Raw genomic sequence first — 24,529 nt, 5'->3', positions numbered from 1 at the left:
GCTGCATGCGCACACCGTGTGGCAGTGATTTGCGGAAATGTCATTTGACTCGAACGACAGCCTGTTCTGGACACATACTGACATGTGGGCATCTTTCAGAACAAGAGGCTCTTCCGCAGAAGGCTGGGCTTCTCTTCCTGCTCTGCGTTGACAGTTTCAAACAAGTCGTGGCCCCACTTGCCCCTTGCATCCGCGCGCATGCCGCCCGCCGGCCTGCCCACACCAACGCTTTGGTCAGACGCCGCATCTACTAAGACGCGTCCGGCAAATGACAGAGCTGCACACTTACCCAGCTGATCCTGCAGTTCATCCCCAACACAGAAAGTGCTGCACAGCCCAAAAGGTGCCCAGTTCAAGAGCAGCGTTGGAAACCTGTGGAAGCCCACGCTGGATGATCTGAGATGACCATCAGACAGTGAGGCACCTGTGCTGCAATGGTGCTGTGCCGCCAAGGCGCTGGAAGACTCCATTGCCTGCCCGGTTGATGTTGTTGCCGCTGCTCCTCTGCTGGTGCCCAGGATCTGGCTGCTCCCGCTGCTGCAGCCTGCACGACACCAAGTGTGTCAGTCAGTGCAAATGACCTGTTACTGGATTGTTGCTGCATCCCCACATACTGTACAGCACTGTGATTGCCTGGACATGCGACGAACAGCATGCTATAGGGAAGGTGTAGTGCCGAAAGCAATGCAGGAAGGAAGGCTACTCACAGATAGCAGCCAGACAAACATGCTCCTCCCCAACAACGATCAATGTCGGACCAGCGCCGCCGGGAGATGCACTACTGGTATTCAAGGCAGCAATGTGGCAGAGCGCAGATCTTGCCCACCTGTCAAAGCCAACAACCTGCGAGGTGATGCGCCCGGCCAGGCGGCCGGGCGCGCTGCCGGGATCCCGGCCGCGGTCTCCGCGCGGCGCGCTGACCTGGCGTTGATCTGGCGAGACGTTCCTTTGCGCGTCATGGTCTGGGCCGTCCAAACGCTCCCGGGCGTCGCTGTGACGGCCGCGAGGCGGTTTGTCATCTGCCTCGGTCTCGGCCGGAGCTGGCGCGGTGCTCACCTTGCCATCATAGTGCACCTGGACAAGCAGCCTGTCTCAAGTAAGAGGCCAAGGGAGGAAGCAGGCGCTTGCCTTTGTGAACCGCCATCATCCTGAGCTCCTTGCCCAAGTCTGCCTCCACGACTGGAACAAGGCTCCGTACAATATCTTGTGTTCACACTGCACGAGAGCCTCTGCTATCCATTTTAAGGATGCCGCCTCACTTGGCAGCAAGTGTTGCCCAGCAACGAAGCGAAGGTTCTGCAGGGGAAGGATGTGGCTGATACGGTTTGCACAGGGCATCCATAACGTTGATGGGGCTAGGCGCACCTGGCTGCGGATGGTGCGCGGGCGCGCCGGTGCAACGTCCTCTGGCCGGCGGCGCTCGGCTGCGCGATCGTGGCCTGCCCGCTGCTCTGCGCGTCCCACCGGCGACCGCTCTCGCTCCCTGTGCAGCACCGGCCGCTCTGCCTGCGGCGACGGAGGCAGCGCCCTGCTGCTGGGGCCACCTTCGCACAGACAGGCATGCATGTGACCCCTTTGTCACGTCGGCTGTGGCATCTTCAGCAACAGAAGAGAATTGATCCTTGGTAAAAACCCTGCAGGTGCCTGACGCTTTGACACATCATGTGTGCGGTGTGACAAATAAATCTGCAGTCTCGCAATAGCCGTATCGATAGAAAAGGACAAGGAGGTACTTATGGTTCACCTATTCTGGACATCAGAGTGGCGCGGCCATTGTGCTGCTCCCTGGCACCACCCCTTGGTGCACCATTGAAGCCATTGCCGCCGCGATGCTGGGGCCGAGAATTGTATTGCGATGGCCCCCTGTCTCCACCGTTGCGCATTGGTGGTGGCCTATAGTCACCTCCACCTGTAGTAAAGACTCGGTCAAAGGGTGAAGACTCACAAATGCTGCGCACAGGTAACCATATCTTGGAATTTTTACCTCGCAAACGTTCTAGAGAACGCACTAAGTCGGCAAAACCTGCACATCAGCTGGTATCGAGCGTTGCGCTGGAGAAGGAGAAATACCTTGCTGTTGGTTTCCCCTTGTTGGCTTCCAGACGTCGCGGTCGTCGTGCTGCACGTCTCAAGTGGTGATCAACCTTGTTTAACAAGCCTTGGCACCAGAAATATCAGGAAACAGATCCAACTCAACAATGATCAACCAACCTCGAAGTAATAGCCACCCCGCGGCACGATGTAATCCAGCTCATCAATCTGCCGTGAATAACGCTCGTTTCCTCTGCCTCCGGGTCCCTTGTTACGAGGGCCAGGGGCGCCTCGATCGGGATCCAAAGTGTCTGCATACATCACTTCTGCTTGTGATCCTCCACAAGCAGAAGAGCGGTCACTGAAAATACAGTGGAAACCTAATTTCAAATGTAACTTTTCAGACGATTGAACTGTTTCGTGACAGATGAAGAGAATGCACTGAAACATCTGAAATGGACGTCATCAAGCCTGGAAAGGAGGGAACGCTTCTGAGACGAGATCTCGGATAAGCAGAGCTGCAGATTTCTCGCAGTAAATCTCGACGGACAGGCTGGACGATTGACGGTGGCCTCAGCGGTCTCACCAGATCTGTGGGAGTCAGAGGAGGCCAGCAGAAGTCGTTGTCTGTGACGCACCCGGGAGTATGGCTGCGGGCAGGCTGCAGGGTTTCTGCGCTGTTGGCCCCAGCGCGGCCAAGACCAACGCTCTTCGAGCTTACATCACCGCACCATCGGCAGCTTTGCGGTGCAGTCAAGGTGAGGACACGACATGGGTCTCCGGAGGCCTGTAGCAGGGTGGGAGCTGGGGACACCGTGTGTTTGTGGCTCACAGAGGCATTGGGGCTCTGCAGCAGCTTTTTGGCCCCGCGCCCTCCGTGCATCGGAATTCAGGAAGGCAGCGCCTTGAATAGATCTAGGTGTGTTTCTTACTGGTGGAGCTTTTGGGGTATCAAGTGGCGGCCCTGTCCGATACCTGGCCTTGGCTGCTGTAAGCAGCCTTGGGAGAAATAGTCCGCCTTCGACGGCGCCCAAATTGGGTGCCGCATTCGAGATCTGAGTCTTGATAGCTCGCCATAGCTTCTGGAGAGCCGAGGTCGGGGACAAGGCTTCGCCCTCCGGTGCTGGAGCTGAGTTATGTCGCTTCGTTGTAAGCTAATGACTATGAGCAGAGGGTGTTTGTCCAAGCCTTCCATTAAAAGCAAAAGTTTCAATATGTTCGACAGCCAGGGGACAGGCTGGTGTTAGATTGGGAGGTCAAAGCACCACCAGGTCACGTTGTACGGTACATCTGGTATGGGGCAACAGAGCCCCAAACTTGGCAGAAATCCATTCACTTTCATGGAAGTTCAATCTCCTGTTTGTAGGCTCAGTCGTGAGCTGCTGCGGTTGATTTCAGTTCCATTTGGCCATACGAGGGGTATGCCCTTACTGACTGTCTGTGTGCAGGAGTGAGGTCAGTTCAGACGCTGTGCTGTCTTGGTGACTTCAACTCTCAGCGCCGCGACTCACAGAGCAGCAGCAACAATGTACCAGACCCGATCGATGAGGAATGGAAGGTGGGTTGTCTTTTCTAACTTTGCTGCCACTTCTTCGCCAACAGACGTTCATCATGATACATAGCGATGGAAGGCAACTTTAGGAATTTGACAGTGCTCATTTACATTATCAGATTTCACAGCCAGTACTGAGAGCTTCTGCTGTGTCTTGCAACGCGCTCGTTGCAGACCTGGCTAGAAAGAGCATTTGCCAGGTGTTTCTGCTGTGTTCATTGTAGTCCTGGATTTATGGGATGCTACATCATATGCTAAGAGCTGGGAGGAGCTCAGGTTGTGTGCTGAGGGAAGGAAGTTTACACAATGATCCAGCCGCCTAGGGCTAATAAAATCATGCCCCCCTGCAGGTCATGCGGCGGCGGTATATTTCCCTGGACTCCGGCGCGCCGTCCACGAGCGGCAGGGGGGCGTTCCCGTCATTGCCCAGCAGCAGCCACCCAAACCGGCCGGTGAACCAGTTTAGCTACGAGGACAGCTGGGACCTGACAGACGACGGTGGCTACACGCCGTTCCCAGTGAACCTGCCCACGGGCGAGGGCGCTGAGGGCCACGGCGTGGAGCTGGGCCAGATGTCGGCCGGGCTGCACCTGTCAGACTCCAAGGAGATCTGGGGCAAGATGGGCCAGGTGTGCACCCTCTTCCTGCACAAGTCCCCTCCCTTGAAAGCAGTTAGCATTCAGCCAGGGCATGGGAGGAGGATTTGGGTCACTGAGGCAATTTGATCGGCGACGCCTGGTGCTCTGCAAAGGGCAGCAATGGCTGGGTTGAGCCAATGCTCAGCCTTTTGGGCCTCATCATTTATCTAGGGAGAGGGGTTGTTGCTATTGATGTGATGGCCTTTGGTGGTGGGAACATGGGAGGACTGATTTGTGCATACTGGTGCAGGTGTTTGTGCTGCTGTTTGGCGTGGGAGAGGCGGAGACGGAAGGGATTTACTCGCTGCGCGCCATGTCCCGGGAGGAGGGCCTGCCGCAAGACACCATCGTGGCTTTTGAGGACCTGGAAGATGCCGAGCGGTGCGTGCCCTCCCACTATCACACCACCCCCCAGGCGCCATGCTCCCCTCATTGTTTGCGACGTCCTCGTGGGTGTTCTGGATATTTTTAATCTTGAAAACCTGCATCGGGGAGCTTGTGAACACTGGGATAAGTAACATTGCGGCTCAAAAAGCTGTCTTTTGTATGGTGGTCTGCATCCCTGAGAGGCAGAGTGGGGGAAGAGACGTGCAGGTGGAGAGGAGCATGCAGGGATCTCTAATCTTCAGCGATGCTTTTGAATTGCACAGCAGTTCAGGTGGTGACATGAGTGTGCATTTGTGTTGCAGGTATTGCACGCTGCTGCAGGCGACGATGCCGCACGTGCCCAATGTGATGCCAATCGAGCCAAAGGAGCTGCTGGAGTTCTGCAGCGACGCCGGCTACAACTGCCGCCTGGAGCCCCGGGGCAGCTGGTTCACTCCGCCCGACTACAACGTTGGCATGACCGACTGGGAACGCTCCCTGCGCCTCAGGTGAGCTTTTTGGTTCATTCTCCTGTGATTTCAGTCACTTTTGAATCTATAGTCCCTTTTTCAGAAATTTGTTGGTGCTGTACACTTACAGCTTTTGCAGTTCTGTATCGGCCTGTGGCAAGTCATGATGCAAGGCATGCTGTCTTTGAGCGCCGATGCGAGCCGATGTGCTCCTTCAGATGCATGTCTGTGTGCGCTTGTTACTGCTGACTTTTTGAGAGCAAGAGGCTTGGGATGCATTTGCTGATGCAATGCATGTTGGGGTGTATCAGGGAAGGGCGCTGGAGCGTGCTGGACTGCGATCCAGAGCGGCGTGCTTTCGGCGAGGGCGCGGCAGCTGCCACGCAGCAGCCGCAGCAGCTGCCCTACCACTACCTCAGCGGCCAATTCCACAACAACGCGGGCGCCTACTTCTCCACAGACTACGAGCTGGAGGAGCTGAAGGCTCGCCTGGAACGCCTCCTGCCGGAGGAATGAGTCGTCGCCCCACATGGGCACATGATGATGTCATGCCGCGCTCAGTCGCCAGCTCAGGCAAAAGCAGCAGCGGCTGGAGCGGACAGCGAGTGCCTTGGCAGATGCGCATAGGCCGGGGCTTTGCTATTAGCGGCAGGAAAAGATGGCCAGTTGCAAGACACCCTAAGAGATGTTTGTGGCTGCATCACAATCAAGAGTGGCATGGTGCGGCGGCGGCGCCAGGCCAAACATTCGTATTTGCCTGTCAGAAGAGACACGTGGAGGATGTGCAGGGGTTGGGCTGGCTGGCTCAACTGGTCCAAAGGCCGTTTTGAAAGGGAGAGAGATCCAGTGGGGGCCTAAGAGTGAGGGGAGTGGATGTGTGGTCCAGGTGTCAAAGAGGCACAAATCATTTTGCAACGATGTGCGAACACCATATGCACACCTGGGAGCAGTGCTGTATGCATCACTATTCGGTGGCACGTCCTTTACTGTGCGTGCAGCCGCAAGACAATCTATGTTTCTGGAAGATTCTGGATACGCTGCAGGAGTCGTTGATTCCAGTCAAAGCGAGCTAAAGAGGCGCTGTTAGCCTGCAGCAAAGCATGAATATCACGGTGCTTTTCTACTTATTGAGTTAAGCACAGGCGTCATTGACTCTCAAAACGTGTGAAGGCTGACTTGTGGGCTCATGTTTGTCTGCATGTGCGGGCTTCATGTGGGTCTTGAGTCAGCTGCAGCACCAAAGAGGTAGCTAGCAGGGAAGTGGGAAGGGAGGTTGATCGGAACAAAGGTGGGCGCTTGACAATTTTGCTGTGTATGGTGGCCTTGTGCTGCCCTTGTGAGACACCCGTGGCTGGGCTCTGTGAAAGGCCCAGCATCAAATATCTGGCCTCCTGTGGAACCATCAATTTTGGTTGTCTGGGCATTCCTTTCCATCACGTTTTCTTTGAGGGATTGCCGCATTCTGTGCACGTGTGAGGGGCTTGCTGACTCTGCACCCTAAGATACTTCCAACCAGTTCTATGAGCACATCTTGATGGCTTGTCTACGTTGACTTTTGGCAAACCAGATATAACAGAAAATGTCACCAAGGCAGAGTGTGGCCACACATTCAGGGTGGACTGCTCGTTGTGTTGCCGGATCGCAAATGTGATGATGGGCACTTCTATTGGCGGACCTGTGTCCTCTTGTGAGATTATAATGGATGCCTGTTAGTTGATTGATAGATTCTCATGTCAGGTGGTGCTGAGCGGAGGCTACATGCCAGTGGAACACCGTAGTTCAGAAATCAAAGCCCTGCAGAGTATGATATTGTGAGGTCCATATCATAGCGCTGATGTAGAGGTAGAGAAAAGGCCTGGCGTTGCTCTGCAGCGACGCACAGGGCTGCATGTACACTACTGGGTAAGATCGTGCTGATTTTAGTATTTTGGGTCTTGAGACTGGATTGTAACAATTCTAGGCAAATCACAAAAGCCGTCCGATCTCCTCATGAATTTCTTATCTACACTGCTGTTCACTGCAATTTACTCAATGATGCAAAATAGCATGTATTGTCACAAACTGCACCCTAACCTTGAAACAATTAGCAAAGCAGTTGCCAGCTATATATTGTGTACTAGACCCGACACTGCATGCTGTTCCTCCATTCATGTCACAATACATTGCTGGCCATCTTACTGTCCACTAACTTGTTCTTTGGGATATCATATAGAATCCCCGATTTCCTCCCAGCATTTGCAGCAGCACAACTGATCTAGATCTGATCTGTTGCAAAGAAACAAGAACCCTGCATGCAAATCAGCACATGTAAACCAATGACTCATGTTGGATATCTCCCATTTGGGCAACACAACACCATCTATGAGCTAAGGGTTGCTATGCTTCCTGGTCCTGCAGTAGTTCAGCTGTTGATGCGCGGAACCGCGCAGCCACTAATGCCTGACACGCCATGGCTGTGCGCATTCCGTGCTCCTGGGCCGGAGGATCATTGCAGTATATTGCTGCATGATGTCCATTTGCGAGGCAGCCCTTCCTCTAATTTCTGGTGGTCGCTCTGACTTGATAGTTGCATTCCTTTTCCTCTGAAATCAGGTGCTCTGGCGGCGGCCGGCATGATGCGCGTGGCCGTCATCGTGGCCGTCATCGGACAGCGGCCCGCTCATGACGCTCTCCATCTCGTCCTCCGACCCGATCATCACGTCGCGCAGCCGGCTCGATATCGACAGCACGTCATCGTCCTCCGCCTGCAGCGCAGGGTTTTTTTGAGAGGGAGCTCATCCAGAGTGGCTCGCAATTTGACAGGTATGGTTCCTTGCGCTGCCGATTAGATGCACTTTCAAGCTCAGGCTAGCCTATTCTTAAAAAACCATGTTCTGTGAGAGGGCCAGGCTTGTGAAGCTGCATGTGGCTATCTGAGGAAGCCTCCTTCAGAAAGTTCTGCGATGGATGGACCCTCCCTCTGTAATGCATGATGCTGCAAGGCAATTGGAAGGGCTGACAATATGTCCAGACGCCAAATTCCTCAGTGCATATAAACCTCCTTTGCTTTGATCACATTCTCCCTCCAGTGAATGACTGCCCACTCCAATCGTCTCATTCTCTCAACGATTAGAACTCCTGGGACCATGATGCCTGCCTTTGTAATCACGAGGTCCTCCTTCGATGTCGCACAACATAGTCTTTACTGTGGCAGAAAGGATGGCACAGAGGATGCGCGTATGAGACTGGGAGCGCACCGCAGCACCGCCAAAGACGCGGCGGCCGAGAGCGGAGCGGCCGAGCCAGGAGCGCGGCTGCGGGGCCGGCTGCCAGCTGGCGCGCTGCCGGGAAGCCAGCCGCAGCCTCGTCACCAGCCGCCGCGTGCCGCTGCGCGCTGCATGCCACCCCTGCTGCAAATAAAGAGAAGTAAGATGCTTGAGCAGCAGATCACTTACAGCAACCATGGCAGCCGCAGGGCACAGGCGAACGCGCTTGCACTGCTGCAGCCATCATTGTGTTGTACTGTAAACAGATTAAAGACATCTCACGCCATCAATAATGTCTATTATATAGTGCTACGTCAGCTGGCCGAGGCCCCGCTCACGTGACGAACGTTGTCCCTGGAAATGCTGCAGAGGACCGAAGTCACATGCCTTTAATCGATAGGAGGCTGGACACTTGGAAGAGCCTCAAGGGACCTCGGGCAAGCCTTTCAGAAGATCAAGGGCCAGCAGGGCTTGCTCGAGGATCGTCCAGGCACTCAAAGTGAATACCCACATTGCCATGAAGCAAATAACCAGAGACAGAACAGGACACCTTGGCGTCCTAAAGAGTCTCAACACCTGGACGGAATGGTGAAGGAGGACTGTGGCCAAGCCTTGCTGTTCCACTTGATTTAGAGGACTGCCCAGAATCCCGCGACCGCAACCCAGGTGAAAGATGCTCTGTTCCAATTTTGTCAGTCGCAGTGAGCGAAAGGCTCAAAAAGATACCTTGGCCATCTGTGCCTGCACCCAGGTGGCGACGCCCGATTGGCCGGAGCGCGGACGCAGGCGCTCCCCAAGGATGCGGTGCTGCTGGTCTACGATGGCATTCACTGCCAGCAGCACAGTCGCTGTGCTGGCCAGGCCCGCCACCGCCGCCGACAGGAGTATCACCACGATCTGGTACCTTGCCACCTGCGCCCCTCAGACCTGCAATGTTCAGGAGACTGCCAACAGCAATAATTTTCGGAACAAATGATACCATGACACCCATGTGCGGATGGCAGATCAGATGGGCCAAAGCTGTACAACTATATTGATTACCCCAGGCAGCATGTAGCTATTGGCAAGAAGGTCAACAATGGCTGAGCTGCAACCAAATCCAACCTTTTGCAAGGCTCTGCAGGCCGCCTGGGGCAGGCGACACCATGTACAGCTTCCCTCAATGCTCTGCACAGCAGCTTCTGTCCTGTCCAGGGGAGACTGATGGCAGGTACGAGACTAACCCAATATAGTTTGCAATCCAACCTCTCGCAAGGGAGAAGCAGGTAAAAGCCTCACCTGGATGGGGGGAACGCCGCCGAGCAGCTGGCCGCTCATGAAGGAGGGCAGGGTGACAATGCCGGCAGCGCCCATGTGCGCCAGGCTGGGGCCCAAAGCCGCGCTGATGGAGCGCTGCACCACTCCCTGTGTGGCCTCCCAGCGGCTGGCGCCCACTGTCAACATCTGCTCCACATGCAGCCGCCCTGCGCCATGCACCCCTCAACTCGCCCATTGCTTGACATCTGGCTGTCTCATTCACTCTCTCAATCACTCTGAGCTGACAGGGGATAGGGACATGCACACAGGGTACTGTATGGCCATCACATTCCGCTCTGGGCTCAATATAGTCTCCGCCCAGAGCGCAGCCAACGAGCATATAGTATCCTGTGTGCTGTAAGAGGTTGCAATGGAGACACTCATCAAAGAATCGTGTAGTCGCGGTGAAGGAAACTTGAGAATGTTGCTCGTGGCTTATCAGACCCTGTAACAGCGCGGCGGTCCCACAGATGAGTGCTGTGACCTCGCCCGTATCTTGCTACATGTACAGTCACCAGTCATGACAGCACATGTGCCAAGCACAAACGTAAGCAACAGCATACCCCCTCCCTTACAGGAACGCCATGGGGATGTATGGTATTCCAGTACGGATTCTCTGGGAACGCTAGAGTCCATGCTCTACGCAACCAATAGGAGGGCCAACATGCTTGACAGGTGCAACACAGGAGCAACACAATCACCGACAGTCAGCCTCCGCACCTAGTGTGAGCTCCTGGATGACGCTGGAGAGGCCGGCGGAGACGCAGGACAGCGAGTTGGCGAGCAGGTAGGCCAGCACGGCGATGGCATAGGAGGCGTCCCACCAGGGGCGCGGCCGCAGCACCAGCAGCAGCGCATACACCATCACCGCTCCGGTTGATGCCCCCAGAGAGCCCAGCACGTGCAGCAGCATGCCCTGCAATTATTCTTATTATTACACGCTTTTCCTGCCAAGAGGCAAGGTGCGTCCTGCAGACAAGCTGCAGTCAAAGGCTGCCACAATCCTACCCTTGTTGGACTCGCCAGATCCAATACACAATCAACCGTGGGCACGGTGCTCAGTATTTGTACCGCCCCCCGCCAGCCGGGGCCAAAATGCCCTGCAATATGCCGTTCAAATTATGATTAGTGCTGCAGAAAATTAACAGGCACACAAGCCCGTCAGTAAGACTTATATCTGCATGTGAATTGACTAGTCAGACTTTCGGGGGTGGCTGTCGATGCTGTTGGGTAAATGGCATGGTAAATCTCTCGGGAAGAGCGTTTACTGGTGAAGCATAGCACCAGAGACACCCCTTGATGGTTGATTGGGCCCATGGGAAGAGGCACTTTTTAACTAGTCTCAGTCTTTTTTCATTTCCTCTGTAGCAAAGGAAGGTTGTTACTGAACCCTGTAATATGTGTGCAAGATGTAAAAATGCCTCCTTCTCATCATGGCTGGGTACCTTGTAGGAGGCGCTCGGGCGGGAGACGGTCTCGGCAGAAGACACTGCCAGCATGGCGCCTGCGTAGAGGAGCACCAGCCACCAGGTGTTGAAGTGGAACAGGGGCGCCAGCACATAGCCCAGGAGGCTCAGCTGCAGTATGCACCTGCAAATTAGCAGGAACTTGACAGTGAGAATTACCCTTGGCAACAGGGTCGTTTGGCAGGTAGTACCAGAGTTCCATCAATAAAGATCCGTCCCTTCTCTGGATGAAAATTTCCGAAGGAAATCTGGGACTACCTGCAAATTCAGCAGGCCTGTGTGCCAACTACTGAACAGCATGTTGGCAACAATTCTGAGAAGTCACAGGAGAGATAGAGGACTCGGATGGGTACCATACTGCATTCAGGCCTCAGAGATGCGACCAAGACAAGGCATCTGCCACGGATCTGCAGCAGGCAAAGTTCTCTGTGTGGATGAAGAGGCAGGTAAAGGGCCATAGGTATATATGCACCTGATGGAGGCTACAAGGAGCGTCCTATGGAGGCCGAGGGAGAAGCGGACAGAGATGGCGGCATTCACGAGGACCAATGCAGCGGAGAGCAGCAGTGCAAAGGGGCCCAGGGGCTCGACATGCTGCAGGGGGTTGCTGCCTGGCATGGAGCCCAGGCCGGTAAAGAGGTCTTGGGACATCAGTGAGATATTGAAGGGGGCAACATGGTGCAAACGGCGGACATCCTTGGGCAATCAACCTGCAAACAGCAAACGGACAGTGTAAAGCAATGCATCGCCCCCCCAACATGGTGCTGCGTGTAAGTCAATAGACGCCGGTAACGCGCGCATCATGATTTCAGCCACCAATCATACGTTTTCAGCCAAATCCTCAAGAGTGTTCAGTCTTGGAGGTGAGCCAGGCAGGCAATGACAGATCTCTTGGCCACTCACCTGCGCTATTATTGTAGTTTGTGGCTTCTTATTGCTGCACTGCCACCTCGATCAGAGCCTCCTTGACATGCTCATCCTGAGAGGCGAGGGTGTCTGCACTGCTGTTCCCTTCCACAGATGACGTCAGCTGCGTCACAGGATACTGCGCGCACAGCACATTACCCATAAAAATGAAAGAATTATTACATTTGACAGTGTGCACTTGCCCCTGCACATCTCGGCTAAACTCCCTTTGGCCCCATGCATCTCCGAACTTTCACACACAGCAATTCCTGCAGGAAGCATGATGTGACCTATGCATGCATGCATGCCTGCCAGAGATCTGGCGTGGCTCTTCCCTTTCTTCAAGCTGACAGAGGGGCTGTCACACCTACATGTGTATCCCTCTGGACCCCAGAGCTTTGCACTCTTCTTATTTGGCACTCTGATTACATGACATGCAGCGGATGGATGCTCAAATACAATCTATCAATTCTAAAGCCCTCAATCAGACAGTCCATTTCTAGGTCTTCTCACTCCTATTTAGGGTATGTAACTACCTCTGTGCCCAGGGGCAGCTGCAGGACGCGGCCGCCGACGCGCAGGGGCTGGGCGTCCTCGTGGGTGATCCAGATCAGGCCGCAGCCGGATGATGTCAGCACGCGCTCAGCCGCCAGCGCTGAGTCGTGGTCCAGCGCTGATGTCGGCTCGTCCAGTAGCAGGAAGGTGGGCTTCAGCGCTATGCAGATCGCCAATGTCACCCGCTGTGCCTGTCCGCCCTGCGCCATTTGAGCCCCGTCAATCCTCCTTTTGCCACGGGGGCATTTCAGGTATTAGGCTTCGCTATGTCTGTGCAGTGGAGGACTCCTGTGATTGGCTAGCATGCTCTGTGAAAGCATGCTTTGTAATTCCTCATGCTGTTCCTCCCGCAGCATCAGATGCAGTGCCATGCTAGATTTCTGCGCTTGCAAGGCATGCTCATTTTCTCAGGGATCCCTATTAGCAAAGAGTTGCAATAGCAAGCCACGCACCAGAAGGGAGAGGACAGAGGCCAAGTGGATGTGCTGCACATGAGACACAGGGAGGAAATTAGGGGTTGGAGAGAGAAACCGCACCGAGAGCTCAATCCAGGGCTGGTTGAGCACGCTCTGTTCCAAGCCAAGCTCTGCCACAAGCGCTGGAAGGTCCCCTCTGGGCCGTCCTCGCTGTGCCTTGAATTGCTGTGAGCACATGCAACCTTGTCAGCACTGATGATGTTGCTTTTGAAAGTCAAGATCTGGGCCCCTAAAGTGATCCTCTGAGAGATCATACTCGAATCCATGCCCATGCATGCTCATGACTGCATTTCATTGAAGCTCCATGTGGGATTTGGCATTGACCTCCTGAAGGAGAAGTGATACCTGGGCTGCAAAGTACAGCTCTGAAGGTGTGCCCTTCTGCTGCGTGCGAGACTGCGGCACGTAGGTGACTTGTGTCCGCCACTGCGGCACGCCAATTTGCTCTGGTGCTTTGCCGTCCAGGAAGAGGGTGCCACCCTGCAACGATAGCACACAGCCCAACATGGTTACCTGTCCTCATGCGAGATCTAGAAGATTACCGGCACCAGTGCACATTTTCCAAATCAGATCACTCTTTGATGTGTCCACATTCATCAGCCAATGCACTTGCACTGCAGCACTTCTTGCTGAGTGCTAGGATAGCTTTGATAGTCTAATAAGCATGATACATATACAACCAGTTGTAGAATAGGAATGCTAGACACCTCAGCCTATGCAACCTGAAGCGCACTTGCGAACGCATGCGCACCTGTATAGGATCGAGGTAGGCAAGCGCACGGAGGAGCAAGCTCTTGCCGACGCCACTAGGTCCCCTGATGAAGAGTTTTTCTCCGGCACGTACGCTGAAGCTGATGTCTGTCAAGATGGTGCGATCCCCTATGACACGCTTCAGATCGTGTACCTCCAACGTGGCAGACATGAAGCCTGCGCCAGGGCGTCCTCTAGTGATATCACCTCTAATATTGCAGTTATGTTTTTAGACTGACTTGCCAAGCAGCAAAGAGCATAACATTCCAAGGTCCTTGCATGGATCTAGGAAACTGAAAGCGCCGTTGTAGACACAGAGAGCACACGTTGGATCCGAGCTGGCTTTTCAAGGTCACGGGGTCAGCTTTTGACCAGGCCAGAGCACAATTTGCATCTGTAATTTGGGAGACGTACTGAGAGATCCAGGCTTGTTCTGGTGTCTGGTGTCCATCAGCGGGCTTGTGCTGGCAGCTGTGTGCCGAATTGTTGGAAGACTCAATCCCTTGTGAAAGGCAGCCCTTGGGCGCCCTCACACCGGCATGGCCTCCAATGCCGACCAGCTGAAGGTACTTTCTTTCTAGGAGGGTTTGTAGGCTCTGCTGCTCTGGCACTGCGTGTGTTTGGCATGGCCCTGTCGCTGGGTGAGCCTGACTTTCTGCACCGTTTATTGCGTTGAAGAGCATTTTTGCAAATGACGCAGGCATTGAATGGTTTTCTTGCAAAAGCTGGTGGAAAGGACAAGCTGACAGCTCTCATCCAGGTGCGATATCTTGTTGGTGGACCTGAGAGTGGGAAACCGCTTTACTTTGCCCTTGACGGCAGTGCACAGGTTACAGAGTTGATAAACAGTGAATCCCATTGCTTCTTCAAACATGATGATGCTGATGCAACGTCCATGCACACGCAGTACACATGCATGTTCATCTCAGCTGGAGAACCTGGCAATGCCAAGAAGATCCAGGCCTCTGTTGCAGCGGCAAGAAAGGTGTTCCGCGTGTTTGGGGTGAGTCCTCTGCATAATATGCCTGCTTTCAATGTTTTGCACTGCGTTGATGGCGTAATCCTCTCCTGGGCTGACCTCTACACTATCAGGTACCATTCTGCCTTGCTTTGCTTTGCTCGTATGCTCATTGTAATGCAATGCTTGGGTTGTCAAAAATTGAATGGTGTGTGCAGCCTTTGGAGTCAGTGACCCCCGTCATCTTGAATCCCCACCTGAACCCGAAGAAGCCCATCTACATCGAGCTCTTGAATAAGGTATGCTCTTTATTTTCAGTGTCCTTCAGCTCTGGGACCTTTTTCAAATCACACAGGATGTGGTCTCATCTTCATTTGAACATGAACCTTATGTGACATGTGCAATTTTTCATGTGTGCAGCTCAAAGGGGTGTTGATGGCCATCTACTTTGGGGCGGACCACGTGGTGTGGGCTGGTCAGGCCGGCCTTGTCTCCAACAAGACCGTCCTTGAAAGGTGACAGCCGTCATCATCTGCACTGTGAATTGCTAATGGACATGGTTCTAGTGAGTGTCTGCACTGTGAAATGCCAATGGACATGGTTCTAGTGAGTGTCTCTTCAGCCAGTCAATCTGATCTGCTCCACTGCTGAATGCTGTGGCCTCCATTCAGCCCACGAGTGTTTCATGGCCAACCAGTAGAGCTCCAAGGTCCTTGTTGTTCTGACCCCGGACTTCCATCAGCGCTAGGGTGTCCCAGGGGCCAATAAGCTGGACACCATCTTTAGTCCAGTCATCAAGAATGCACGAAAAAGGGAGTGGATACAAAAAACGTACCAAACGTCCCAGTCTCTAAAATCGTGCTTATCCGTGCTGAGCAGGTTCCAGAAGGCGTCCCTGTACGGGTGGGCGGGCGGCTCGATGTGCACGGTGATCAGCGAGAGCTGGGAGCTGATGGAGCTGAACAAGATCAAGAGGAAGGATGAGAGCGAGGAGGCCTGGCAGGCGCGCCAAGCCAAGGCCATTGCTGAGATCAACTCCCACTCCCTCATTCTCTTCCACGGTCTCGTGCAGGTCTGTTGTGTTTTCCCCTCCCTACCCCACACATAATATAGGTCTTCAAAACTGGTCCCTCCCATTCCTTTTCTATATCAAAGGACAAATGATGTGCACGAACTCATCGGCAGCAACTTCATTCTGATGCATAAAATTCTCTCGAGATCAAACATCTTCTGTCCTCTCATCTCTCTTCCTAAAACCCAAATTTTGAGCATTCAGATTGTCTTCTCTCGATGTTCTGCAATGCTCTTGTGGTCAAGCACCAAAAAGCTATATTTGTGCTTTGTTTTACTAATGGGGATTGTGTGATTGTCTAATATGTCTGCAGCACGCATCATATTTGTGGCTCTTGTCTCCCCTTGCCAAAATTTACAGGAGAATGTCAACTGACAGGCTTGTACCTGCGCAGGCGGCGCTGGCTGCTGGACTGCTGGGCCTGACGAGCTGGAAGCCGAGGTTTGTGGGCTTTCTGGGCGTGGTGGCCTCTGCAATCAACTGCTACATGCTCTTCCCAGCGCTGCCCAAGCCGGCAGAGAAGCCTGCTGTCAGGAAGGAGGTCCAGCTGGAGGGCCTTAAGAACCCTGCTCTCAAGGCGGCTTAGGCCGCCACTCTGCGCTCAGCACTAGGCCGGGTCTGCCGGATCTTCCAAGATCTTCTAGGATATCTTGAGATATCTTGAGGAAGCTCAATATGGGCGGGTATTATTCTCTACAGCCTGCCGATGGCTGCAATGTGCACTGTTGCAAGCTGATTGCTGCTGCGCGTGAGAAGAACCTTGGCCGCTAGAGGCTACATCAAAGAGGGGCTGTTATTTGAGGCTCCTCTCTTGATGTCAATTTTGGGTGTAACATTGTACACTGGGATTCAGGGTATATTAGAGCACTACGTGGAAGGTATCAGGTATCAATCAAAATTGTGGTATTCTTTATGTGAGCGTGCAGCTAGGCCAGACGAGCGTGTACTAGGATTAAGAAGCATTGCACACCGAGGATGCACATACAGTATGTTCAAACTCTTACACATCATCACTATTCATGCGCGGTGATCCAACAACTCCAACTGGCTGTAAAAGGTTACAGCTTAAAGTTCACAATTTACATCCAGTCTCTCTCTCTAACAACTCTCTGTAACAACTAGAGAAAAGCTTGAGCAGTCCAAGAAGTACAAGATTGACTTTTCCTCAGACTTGAGTATGATTGAATCACAGCATTAACTTGATGGCAGCGCCATATATCACAAGAAACCAACCACCGGAAGGGGTGCATGTACATCGCAACACCAAGAGCCCTTCACTCTACAGAACTCGCTCCAGCAGCAGCACGCTGTCGTGTTAATCTTGGCCTGGCCTCATGGATCACTGCACTGCCATCTGCAGCCACAGCCTCCTCTCCATTTGACCCATCCCCTGCAGCCACATTCGACCTTTTGTCAGGCTCCCCTGAGGTACCCAAGCAACATGGAGAAATTTTCAGATCATTCAAGTTCCCCGTCCCAGGCTGATAACATAATCTGATCCGATTTAAGTTCCACTTTACATGTTTGAATGACGCAGTTTCAGCCAGGTGGCCAGATGCTTAGGACAGGTGCATGTGATGTCACAGTGCATGCAGTGTTGCCTGTGTGTGCACCTGCAGCTGGCGCTGATGCTTCGGGCCTCTTCCTGCCTCGCGCAGGCACACGCGGCAGCACCTTCCTCCGCGGTGGTGCGCTCGCAGGGCCGTCCCCATCCGCCACCTATGCAGAAAGTGGATGGCCATTAATCAGTGAGCTGAACAGCCCAGCAGGGAACCAGCCATGCGCTCAATGCCCCCATGCAGTGGTTCCTCCTTCTCCATGTTGTTCCTGCGTTCTCTTGCATATGCACAAGCAATTGCTTCCTCAATGCTGCACTTCTCACTAGGAGAGCTGCATGCTGGAATGCAAGTGCACATAACACCCTGTCTTATTGCAAGAAAATGTAGGGACACCTGTTGGTGAATAAAATATACCTGTGGCGCCACTGGCGGCGCAGCAATGGCCACTTCTGCAGCGGCGGATGCTGGCTCCCCCGGCGCGGCGCTTGCCTCTGGGTGTGTCTCTGTGGCCGGCTGCTTCGGCCTTCGCTGCGATGCCTTTGTCCTGGCGCGCTGCGTTCCACCTGACCAGGCAGCCAAAATTATTGGCGATCCAACTTTTGGAACGCTGCATCTGCTGCTGTGAAATGCAGATAGTAGGCCAGGCTCACGACAAGCATTGGAGTGAAGGGAAAAGTGGCCCACAAACCCGGTCACAGTATGCATAGCATTTCAACCATTGTCCATCTGAATATCTCGTCAACGGCAGATGTACCTGTATCACAGTAGAAGAACTGTACCAACCGCTGGGAATGCGCTATTTCTTGCTGTTCTATGAAGAACAAGAGCATAGGACAGACCATTCTGGACGGGCGGCGCAGGCAGGGCAAGCACGTCGTCATTCTCTGCGCCAGCATCGGCCTCTGCGGCTTCAGCGTCGTCTGCTTGAGACCGTCCCAGCAGCGCTGCTGTCAGGTCAGGCCGCTGCTCCTCCCCGCTGCCGTCCACCACACCCGTGTTCTCCTGATCCTCTGTGTGCTGCGCATCAACAAAGAAAGACCTTCTGCAACTGAATTAGTTGTATGAGATGTGCTGCTGACACTTCTGCCAAAGTTCTAGCTCGATTGCCAAAGCTACAATCAGCAGATCACTCACATGCCCACAGCCAGATATGCATGCGTATCCATATCACAAGCAGAACCTCCTGCAAGCAGCAGCACCATCCACCCGCCCCCTCAAACCACCGAAAAATTGGTGCAGTGATGCCATCAGGCATGTTTATTGAACGCTTCTCTGCGATGGAACTGTCTGAACACGTGTTCATTGGGGCGCACCTGCTTGAGCAGGGCGACAACCTCCTTGAGGGACTCCTGGGATGCGGCGCCGCCCCCGGACAGCGCGGAGTCGACCCGCGCAAAATCGGCGCGATACTCGCGCTGTAGCTTGTTCTTGAGCGCCTTGCGCTGGCGTCCCGGGAACATGCGCTCTATCAGCGTGAAGTCCGTGCCAAACAGTCGCAGCGCCTGCACACCGAGACACCCGCCGTTTGAGACATACCTGCAGCAAATGTTCAGTGATAGCCAGACAGTTGGTGATAGTCTCACTCGCTGCAGCAGGACCGCCCGATTCTTATTCACATCAGGGTGCATGCTTTGTCAGCAATATCTGCAACAAACGAGACTCACAGCTTGGGTCCATCATCAGGCAAGTACAACAGGTGTCTTCTATTCTTCGTGCTAAAGTCAGCTGTGCCATAACAGAAAACGGGAGAAGAATGGGGGAAGACAACGGCTTGGATGCCACACCTTGTAGAAGAGCTCAGTGTCCTCAGCGCTCCAGCGCTCGTTGTTCATGCGCCTGGCGTACGTCAGGTTGTTGAGCTTCTGCATTATCAAGCACAATCAAGTGTCTCAGCTCCACGGCACCTTTTGATGCATTGCTCAAGTCTTACACACTGGCTACTCTGCTCCAGGCTTACAAGAGTTTCCCAAGGGAATTGTAGGCTCAACCAAGCGGCAGAGCAGACTGCAGCAGCCATGAGTATTCAGAGGATCTGTACTTCAAACGGCAGGCACACGGGCGATTGTTGTCCTGTGTGCTGCCGAATAAGCACGAGTCATTCAGTCCCTTTTCAAAGCTTCATTGCTCTCTTATATAAAGTATGGGATGGCTCACCGGGTTGTCTTCTACAGTGATGAGCCGGCCGGCAGCCTCCGGCTGCGCCTGGATGGACAGGCTCTGCTCCACGATGCGCATCCGGCCGTCCACCACCTCCACTCGCGGCGCCAGGCCGGCCGCGCTCGGCTGCGGTGAAGCTGCCACCGGCGCAGCCGCCGCCACCGGTACCTGCGAGCCGCCGGCCTCCTGCGTCAGCTTCTCCTCCTCTTCCTGCAGGCCCCAGGTGCTCAATTGTCTGGCAGAGGAATTATCTCTTGGTGTGACCCTGGCATCATCAATTAGAACATTTTGCCAGATTATACCGAGCTTAGATGTATGTTGCAGGCTGAAGTTCCCGATCAGCGCCAATAATGCGGCTGGCATGCAGGCTCTTATAGAGGACAATAGGCAGCAGAAAAGAGCGTGATGAAGCGTGGAGCAGTGGTCTAGATACAAGTATATGAGAGGCAGCCAGCATTACCTTTTTCCGCTTCTCCTCGTCCAGCCGGGCTCGCTCCTTTGCGTACGCGCACTTGATGATGCTCTTCAAGGACATGGTCGATACATCCAAGGGGGCCGTTGCCGCCACTGCTTTCCTGGCCCTCCCTTTCCTCCCTGCTAAAGCGACACAAAGGCTCAGTCAGAGAGCGTGAAGGTACATACCTCACCCTCAACGAGTTCAGTACCTCCCTCCCTCATGCCTCGTTCTCCAGCATGCAGACTGTGGATGTGCATCGGAGAACTGGTCTGCAAGGGGAGGCTCAGCTGAGGCAGGAACCTCTCCCTGAATTCCCACCTTTGCCTGCAGGTGCTGCTGCTTCTCCATCTGCATCTTGCCGCTGCTGATCGGGCAGTATCACCAATGTGCGGTCCTCTACGCCAACTGCAGCTGGCACAGCTCTGCTGGATCTCTCCGCTGCAGCCGGCGAGGATGGGCCAGCCTCCTCCTCAGGCGCTGCGGCCTGCTTGCCCTTCTGAGTAGATGCACGAGGCATAAACCTGAAGCAACCCACCATCTGTGTCATAGTCATACGCTGATGTGCCCCCAGAGGGCGGGACAACACAGCTACTCCTCAGATACGTTTGCAGGACGATATGATCAATTCCTGCAACGCAATCATTGGATCGCATGCAATCAGTGGAGGTAGGCACCTGCGGAAACCGGCTTTCCCAGGAGCAGGGGGCTCTGTCCCCAGTGGGCCAGGAATGTCATAGCCCACAGGCTGCCGTCGCTGTGGAGCTGCTGGGGGTTGCGAGGATGGGCCAGGAACATCTGCCTGAGAGGTACTGGGTGCAGCAGGCCCTGCGGCTTCTGCTGGGGCTGGCACAGTTTCTGCTGCTGGAAGTGCCTCAGCGGCAGCCCCCTTCGCAGTTACAGGGCCTGATGCAATGCACGAACTTCCTCAGCAGAGGACAGGACATGCCAGACAGCGGATGTGCAGTACTGCACTGATGTCTGCAAGGTATTTGGAAGTGTTCCAACAGGGATGGAATGCGCACCTGTCGGAATACCTACGCCTTCTTGTGCATCAATAGCCGCAGGTTCATGCACCGCGACATCAGCAGCTGAGCTCCTGGCTGGTCGTTTCTGCTCACATCAAAAGTGTCCGTGAGAACTGCTTGGAACGGAAGTACCTGCCTCGCAACATTTGAAAGGCCAAGGCTACTTTTTCAAGAGCTTGATCAGAAGTTGATGATACAGGTATTGAGGCCTCAAGCAGCAGACCGCACCGGACGAGCTCTTGCACTTGGAGCAAACTTGGATGTCCTGGTTGCTGCCTTGGATTCAGTGACCTTGTCGAGTGCAGACAGATCAAAATCCATAGGTCCACAATGAGTTAAGTAGCGATATGAAATGAAGCTCTAGAATACGGACATTCTGAACAAGTCATGACAGCTGAAGATTTGCAATATAGCTGGACTCTTCCAATTCCGCCATCGCAGCACTTTTCCAGCTCGAAACCTAGAACGTTATTTATTTTGAAACAGGTAGGCTTCTAAAGTAGAATCTCAAGAATGCAATATGCATTGCATGCTTAAATTTCTGCAGGGGCTTGCCAGGGTTACGTTGACCTCAGCCCATCGTCAATGTCACGCAAGCGTCGTTCTCACACATCTACTCCCAAACCCTGGCGCCCAACGGTGCTTCTACGTGCATTGATTGCTGGAAGTGCTTTGTTTCCGAGCAAAGGCATAGTCTGGATCCAGCTCGAGCAAGACCCAGTCTGGGACAGGATACCTGACTATTTGTGTCCTTAGTATATTCGGACACGAGCCATTCAGTGTTCAGGGCATGCCAAAAGTACTGGACTATACAACGTGCACGTCTTGACGCATCGCAGATTTTTTCCAGAATATATCGACGAGGCCAGAAACAGCGAGTGCGTTTGTCAGCATCCAGGGCTCTCTAAATCCAGTGATCTGGGAACCGGTTCCCTTGATCGATCAACGCTTTGAAGCATCCATAGAGTTGTTTTAACATGGACTGCTGCACATATTACATCGGCTGAAGGATTGTGTTGCTTCCCTGCGCAGAAGTTGTGTGCTCCACAAGGGACATCGGCCCTATTTGTCAAGAGGCAAAATAATTCCTTACTTGCAATTCACCTCCGGTCATCGGTCATTCACTTGCTTTAATTCAGGGTAAGACCCTTGGACCAGGAACACACCTAAAGCTCTAAGTCCTTGCTTGAGACAGGCCTCACAACACTGACTATCCTTCTCTGCACAGATCAGATGGAGCCTGAAAGACCTGCTGTGAGGCCAATAAATACCACATCTACAGCGTCATCCAGGCATCAAGATGCTGGGCAGGTCTGCCTTCCCCACATTACCAAACGAATTTGTAGCAGCTGTCAGTCGCGAGGTGTTTGTATGGTAGTCAGCTGTCATGCTGCTGCGTTTCTGTGACCTGACCATATTGATGTGTCAAGGGTATTGTTTGATGCTGCAGGCAAATACATCATCAGCTGTGCCGTCGCATGCATTATCAATGGAGGACAGCGGCATGTTGTTTGATGCGAGCCCGCCTCCCAGAAACTCCAATAAACTGCCCCCATTAGGTGAACTACATGGCTGCTCTGCAAAGCGGCTGCTTGCCAACTTTATAATATGTACTCACTGATGGACATTCTCGATTTGATGGCCCTGCCTGTGAGTTGACATGGCTGCGCATGCATCAGGCTCAGGTGTCCGGCCTGGGGCGGCTTTTGGACCCGGGCAGCAGTTTTCGAGGAGCGACGTTTCTCTGTGCTCGAAATTCTCATCGGGGTCGGGCGGCGGCTTGGATCGGGCGATAGATGCGGCGCGCGCCAACGAGGAGGGCCTAGATAATGACGAGGACTATGAAATGGATGCAGATGTCAGGTGCTCTCTTTGCAATGGCCCTGTGGAAGCACCTGCAAGTGCCCACCCTCTGGACGTTGAATGACAGAGGCTGTGCAGGTCTTAATTGCCAATAAGGAGGCATGCTAGAACAGTGTTGATTTGGTCATGCCATTGTTAGCGTGCAGGCTGCGTGACTCGAGGCTGGAACTACGGGTTTCCTGCATGGCGTCTTACATCTACATGCTGCGCATGCTGTGACAGGTTTCTGCGCTCTGGCATCTCCATTGACAGTTCTGAGGCCCGCTCCCTGCGCTCCTTCTCCCTGACAACCCCCTTTGCCGCGCCGCAGCTGCAGACCGTCGCCTCACGAGAGATCGCACCGCACCTACTGCGTGACCTCTTACCTGGTGCGGTCTCTGCTGCATCCCCTTGAGGAGAGAATGTGGCACAGTGGTCCTCTTGCTTGAATGCAATGTCAGCTGACCAGTCAAATCCGCTGCGCTTCTGTCGCTCTGTTTGGGAGCTGCTGTTGCTGACTGCAATCCTGGACTAGCATTGCAGATTTAGACAAGCACTGCTGACATAGCTCAATTGGTTTGTGTGCAGCGGGGGAGTCCCTGTCCCTGGATGAGCAGGACCTGTACAAGCATCTTGTGATGGAACTCCAGTCAGACGGCACTCTGTCCTCCGAAATCTCTGAGCTTCTAACCGAGCTCCAGATGAGCTCGTCCAATGCATCGTCTATCGGTGTCAGGTGAGCGCTCTTGTCCAGTCTCCAATTTACTCCAGAACCCAGTGTAGTGCATCTACGTGCAGTTTGTCCAACTGATTATAATATATGGTAAGTTACTCTGTTGGTGACATAACCATGTCTCTTATCCTGCCAAATGAGCGTCAATTGCTCCCATACTGATTTATGATTGTTCTGCAAGGTGCCGGGTCCTGAGAGGCATTTAACATGGCCCTCAACATGTAGGCATTCTAATCAGGCATTATGTCTGCTGGGTGGCCGTCCTGATCAGGCGTCTGAATGCATGCGCAGCGACGACCAGGTGGAGGCGCAGAGGGAGAAGGTGGTGGAAGTTGTGCAGAAGCTCAAATCCCGGCTACCGGCGGACAAAGCCGCGCAGCTCAGCTCCTTTGATAGCTATGGGCTGTTGGACCTGTACAACCACCATAATTCTGGTCAGAAGGGCGGGCAACCTGGTCACTTGTGACCCGCCGCTGTGTTGCATTGGTGCCTGCTCTTCGCAACCATTCAGCATGGCGTCCAGCCCGGTCCCATGTGACAGGCCGTTGTTTGCAGCAGCGGCGCGCCTGGGCTTTGCAGCCGTTAAGCGCGTCCTGCAATTTGAGTAGCTGCACTGCAGGTGCTAGTGTTTTTAATATGTAGCGCGGCAGAGGTGGTACCGGCACTCCCACTGCAAGCGGCAGGGAGGGAGGGATAAAGAAGAGATGTGAGTAGTGCTGTTCGCTGCGTTGTTGATAGTAGCTGGATACTTTGGCAGGTGGGCAGGTTTCCTCTGTTCTCAGAATGAAGGAAAGCACCAAAGGCTCATCACTTCAAGCAGAGGGCTACTCAATGGGGGATCGACTCCAGAGAAATTGGCGTTTATCCGTTGATGTGTGCGTTGAAGGCTTCAAGAGTCAATAGTTGCACAGTTTGCCAATGAATGTTGCTTGTGAGGTGGGTACACTGTTGGCATCAGGGATGTCTGCAGGCGAA

At 53.8% G+C, this 24,529-nt stretch overlaps 7 protein-coding genes across 7 annotated transcripts; 3 read left to right on the top strand and 4 right to left on the bottom strand.

The window, feature by feature from the left end:
• Positions 1 to 95: 95 nt before the first annotated feature.
• COCSUDRAFT_41287 (hypothetical protein) lies at positions 96 to 1,566 on the bottom strand (the record flags this gene model as incomplete). The annotated part of the gene is made up of 4 exons (XM_005648434.1): positions 96 to 213; positions 425 to 544; positions 827 to 1,074; positions 1,366 to 1,566. 4 exons carry the CDS (start codon positions 1,564 to 1,566, stop codon positions 96 to 98), a joined length of 687 nt encoding a protein of 228 aa, XP_005648491.1.
• Positions 1,567 to 2,677: 1,111 nt separating this feature from the next.
• COCSUDRAFT_65659 (hypothetical protein) lies at positions 2,678 to 6,313 on the top strand (the record flags this gene model as incomplete). Its single annotated transcript, XM_005648433.1, has 6 exons — positions 2,678 to 2,789; positions 3,480 to 3,589; positions 3,934 to 4,212; positions 4,472 to 4,602; positions 4,911 to 5,096; positions 5,369 to 6,313. The coding sequence occupies 6 exons, from the start codon at positions 2,678 to 2,680 to the stop codon at positions 5,571 to 5,573; spliced, it is 1,023 nt and encodes a 340-aa protein (XP_005648490.1). The 3' UTR covers positions 5,574 to 6,313.
• A 1,332-nt stretch (positions 6,314 to 7,645) lies between these two features.
• On the bottom strand, positions 7,646 to 11,715 carry COCSUDRAFT_65658 (hypothetical protein; the record flags this gene model as incomplete). The annotated part of the gene is made up of 7 exons (XM_005648432.1): positions 7,646 to 7,801; positions 8,294 to 8,443; positions 9,029 to 9,214; positions 9,581 to 9,765; positions 10,319 to 10,514; positions 11,044 to 11,188; positions 11,537 to 11,715. 7 exons carry the CDS (start codon positions 11,713 to 11,715, stop codon positions 7,646 to 7,648), a joined length of 1,197 nt encoding a protein of 398 aa, XP_005648489.1.
• Positions 11,716 to 12,485: 770 nt separating this feature from the next.
• COCSUDRAFT_14575 (P-loop containing nucleoside triphosphate hydrolase protein) lies at positions 12,486 to 13,923 on the bottom strand (the record flags this gene model as incomplete). The annotated part of the gene is made up of 4 exons (XM_005648431.1): positions 12,486 to 12,725; positions 13,062 to 13,166; positions 13,347 to 13,481; positions 13,753 to 13,923. 4 exons carry the CDS (start codon positions 13,921 to 13,923, stop codon positions 12,486 to 12,488), a joined length of 651 nt encoding a protein of 216 aa, XP_005648488.1.
• A 224-nt stretch (positions 13,924 to 14,147) lies between these two features.
• Positions 14,148 to 16,905, top strand: COCSUDRAFT_47065 (peroxisomal biogenesis factor 11). Its single transcript, XM_005648430.1, has 7 exons — positions 14,148 to 14,317; positions 14,452 to 14,511; positions 14,659 to 14,754; positions 14,928 to 15,008; positions 15,130 to 15,224; positions 15,589 to 15,781; positions 16,176 to 16,905. Exons 1-7 carry the CDS (start codon positions 14,291 to 14,293, stop codon positions 16,365 to 16,367), a joined length of 744 nt encoding a protein of 247 aa, XP_005648487.1. The 5' UTR covers positions 14,148 to 14,290; the 3' UTR covers positions 16,368 to 16,905.
• Positions 16,906 to 17,055: 150 nt separating this feature from the next.
• COCSUDRAFT_62470 (hypothetical protein) lies at positions 17,056 to 21,125 on the bottom strand (the record flags this gene model as incomplete). Its single annotated transcript, XM_005648429.1, has 11 exons — positions 17,056 to 17,171; positions 17,395 to 17,500; positions 17,755 to 17,903; positions 18,180 to 18,357; positions 18,654 to 18,842; positions 19,125 to 19,202; positions 19,495 to 19,707; positions 19,958 to 20,091; positions 20,273 to 20,450; positions 20,639 to 20,840; positions 21,112 to 21,125. The coding sequence occupies 11 exons, from the start codon at positions 21,123 to 21,125 to the stop codon at positions 17,056 to 17,058; spliced, it is 1,557 nt and encodes a 518-aa protein (XP_005648486.1).
• A 1,514-nt stretch (positions 21,126 to 22,639) lies between these two features.
• Positions 22,640 to 24,162, top strand: COCSUDRAFT_62469 (hypothetical protein; the record flags this gene model as incomplete). Its single annotated transcript, XM_005648428.1, has 5 exons — positions 22,640 to 22,842; positions 23,065 to 23,210; positions 23,410 to 23,557; positions 23,846 to 23,968; positions 24,096 to 24,162. 5 exons carry the CDS (start codon positions 22,640 to 22,642, stop codon positions 24,160 to 24,162), a joined length of 687 nt encoding a protein of 228 aa, XP_005648485.1.
• Between the last annotated feature and the right edge of the window lie 367 nt (positions 24,163 to 24,529).

Source organism: Coccomyxa subellipsoidea (assembly GCF_000258705.1).
Source record: "Coccomyxa subellipsoidea C-169, whole genome shotgun sequence".
In the NCBI taxonomy this organism is placed as follows: domain Eukaryota; kingdom Viridiplantae; phylum Chlorophyta; class Trebouxiophyceae; family Coccomyxaceae; genus Coccomyxa; species Coccomyxa subellipsoidea.
Note: the sequence above shows the minus strand (reverse complement) of the source record. Positions and strands in the feature narration are given on the sequence as shown.